Genomic DNA, 2,166 nt, shown 5'->3' with positions numbered 1-2,166 from the left:
ATTTTATTTATTGTGTGTTTTTTTTATATGCATGCAATTATGTAGTTGTGTAGTTTTTATTCATTTCGGTTAGTTTTATTTATTTTAGTACATCAGTTTAGATTTTAAATGAAAATGAGAAATGTAAGTTGAAGTTGATTAAGTGATATATATATATATATATATACATTCAGTTTTCATTTAAACTTTAATTAGTTATAGTAATTTTATTGTGTGTTTTTTTTATATGCATGCAATTATGTAGTTGTGTAGTTTTTATTCATTTCGGTTAGTTTTATTTATTTTAGTACATCAGTTTAGATTTTAAATGAAAATGAGAAATGTAAGTTGAAGTTTATAGATTAAGTGAGTTTTTTTAAACCTAAAATAGACAAAATATTTGTCAATGGGGTCAGAAAAGTAATCTTGTTTTCCCTTTGAATTAACTTAATTTTTTTGTTACTGTTGTTGTTCATTTCTACTTATTTAAAGCATAAACTCATATAATTCTGATACATATTTCAGAAAACAAGACTTGATATTGTTTGTCATTTTGATTCTCAAGTAAACATATCTTAAGAATGTTTAGATATCTGTACCAGAAAACCAGACTAAAATAAAAAAAAGAAAGAAAAGTATTTTTTCCCCTAGCAAAGGGTTTTGGTTTTACTATAATAACTTTGGACCACGACTTATTTGGCACTATTTGAGCAAAACCAAAAATCTGATTTCATACATTTGATTGAGGCACATAACCAAACAGGCCCAAATCCATGACATGTGAATGTTTACTAAAGCATGTCTGGACGTACCACTCAAAGATTTGTAGTGACGCTGCGCTCGGAGCTCTTCGAAGCTGAACTCTGCGTCTTCCTGATACACCTGATCTTTACAGTACATGATCTGCACATGACCCTCCTGCTGAGACGCATGCTCCTCCTGAACCTGGCTCGTCTGGGACGGGACGCCTGGAGCGCTTCGGTGGAAGCCAAAATGTCATGATTACAAAACATGAGGTGAGAGTTCAATTCAAACAGTCACAGACAGATATATGTAGGCCTGTCGCAATAATCAATATATCGACTTACCGCACAATATGTGACCCTGGAGCACAAAACCAGTCATAAGGGTCAATTTTTCGAAATTGAGCTTTATACATAATCTGAAAGCTGAATAAATAAGATGTATGGTTTGTTAGGATAGGACAATATTTGGCTGAGATACAACTATTTGAAAATCTGGAATCTGAGGGTGCAAACAAATCAAAATATTGAGAAAATCATCTTTAAAGTTGTCCAAATGAAGTTCTTAGCAATGCATATTACTAATCAAAAATTAAGTTTTGATATATTTACAGTAGGAAATTTACAAAATATCTTCATGGAACATGATCTTTACTTAATATCCCAATGATTTTTGGCATAAAAGAAAAATGGATAATTTTGACCCATACAATGTATTGTACAAATATACAAATATAATACATTTTGTGGTCCAGGGTCACATTTGTGTTTATTATAGCATTAAATTAGCTATATTATCTAAATACTATGCATACTGAAGCCATCTGAGGCTAAATATGAACAGTCCCTTGTCATTGGAGTTAAAAATCTCCGTTTGTGTTCTACTGAAGAAACAAAGTCACCTACATCTTGGATGCCTTGGGGGTAAGCAGATAAACATCACATTTTCATTTTTGGGTGAACTATCCCTTTAAGTCTGCTTTTGTGCTCCAGGGTCACATATATGTACATGACCTCAATTTTTGGTGATGCAATATTGCCCATTATATTTACATAAAAACATTACAAAAAACACAATAACATTAAAAAAAATGCACTTGCGCCTGTGTCTTTTGCAGCTTCTCGTACCTAACGTGGTGTAGTCATGAGCTGCTCGTTCAAATTTTAAAAATGCTTCTACAAACAAGCTTAATCTGCAGATATGGTCTTGTTTAGAGGGATCTGTGCCTTTGTGCATACAGACATCTGACTGCTGAGTAGTGGTTGTGTTTTTCAGCAATAGTGTGCACCGTTCATTTACAGAGAAAAGAAAATCTGTAGATGGAAATATCTCCAAACAAGTTCTTTGTGTTACTTTGCACTTTTTGTTAGAAAATATTTACTATTTATTCAAGTTTTTTAAGGTATCTAATATTTTGATACTTAATTTCCATGATCTAAATAT

At 31.9% G+C, this 2,166-nt stretch overlaps 1 protein-coding gene across 1 annotated transcript in view; it reads right to left on the bottom strand.

Annotated features, from left to right (window-relative positions):
• The window catches only part of LOC107738891 (mitotic checkpoint serine/threonine-protein kinase BUB1 beta-like), an 18,709-nt gene that overhangs the window by 13,729 nt on the left and 2,814 nt on the right, over positions 1-2,166 (bottom strand). Inside the window, exon 3 of the mRNA XM_016550795.1 lies at positions 792-955. Coding sequence (XP_016406281.1) covers positions 792-955 — 164 coding nt within the window. The remainder of the gene's footprint in view (positions 1-791; positions 956-2,166) is intronic.

Source organism: Sinocyclocheilus rhinocerous, unplaced genomic scaffold (assembly GCF_001515625.1).
Source record: "Sinocyclocheilus rhinocerous isolate Xijiao unplaced genomic scaffold, SAMN03320098_v1.1 scaffold2420, whole genome shotgun sequence".
Lineage (NCBI taxonomy): Eukaryota > Metazoa > Chordata > Actinopteri > Cypriniformes > Cyprinidae > Sinocyclocheilus > Sinocyclocheilus rhinocerous.
The sequence above is the reverse complement of the archived record's forward strand: the minus strand, read 5'-3'. Positions and strand labels throughout refer to the sequence as shown.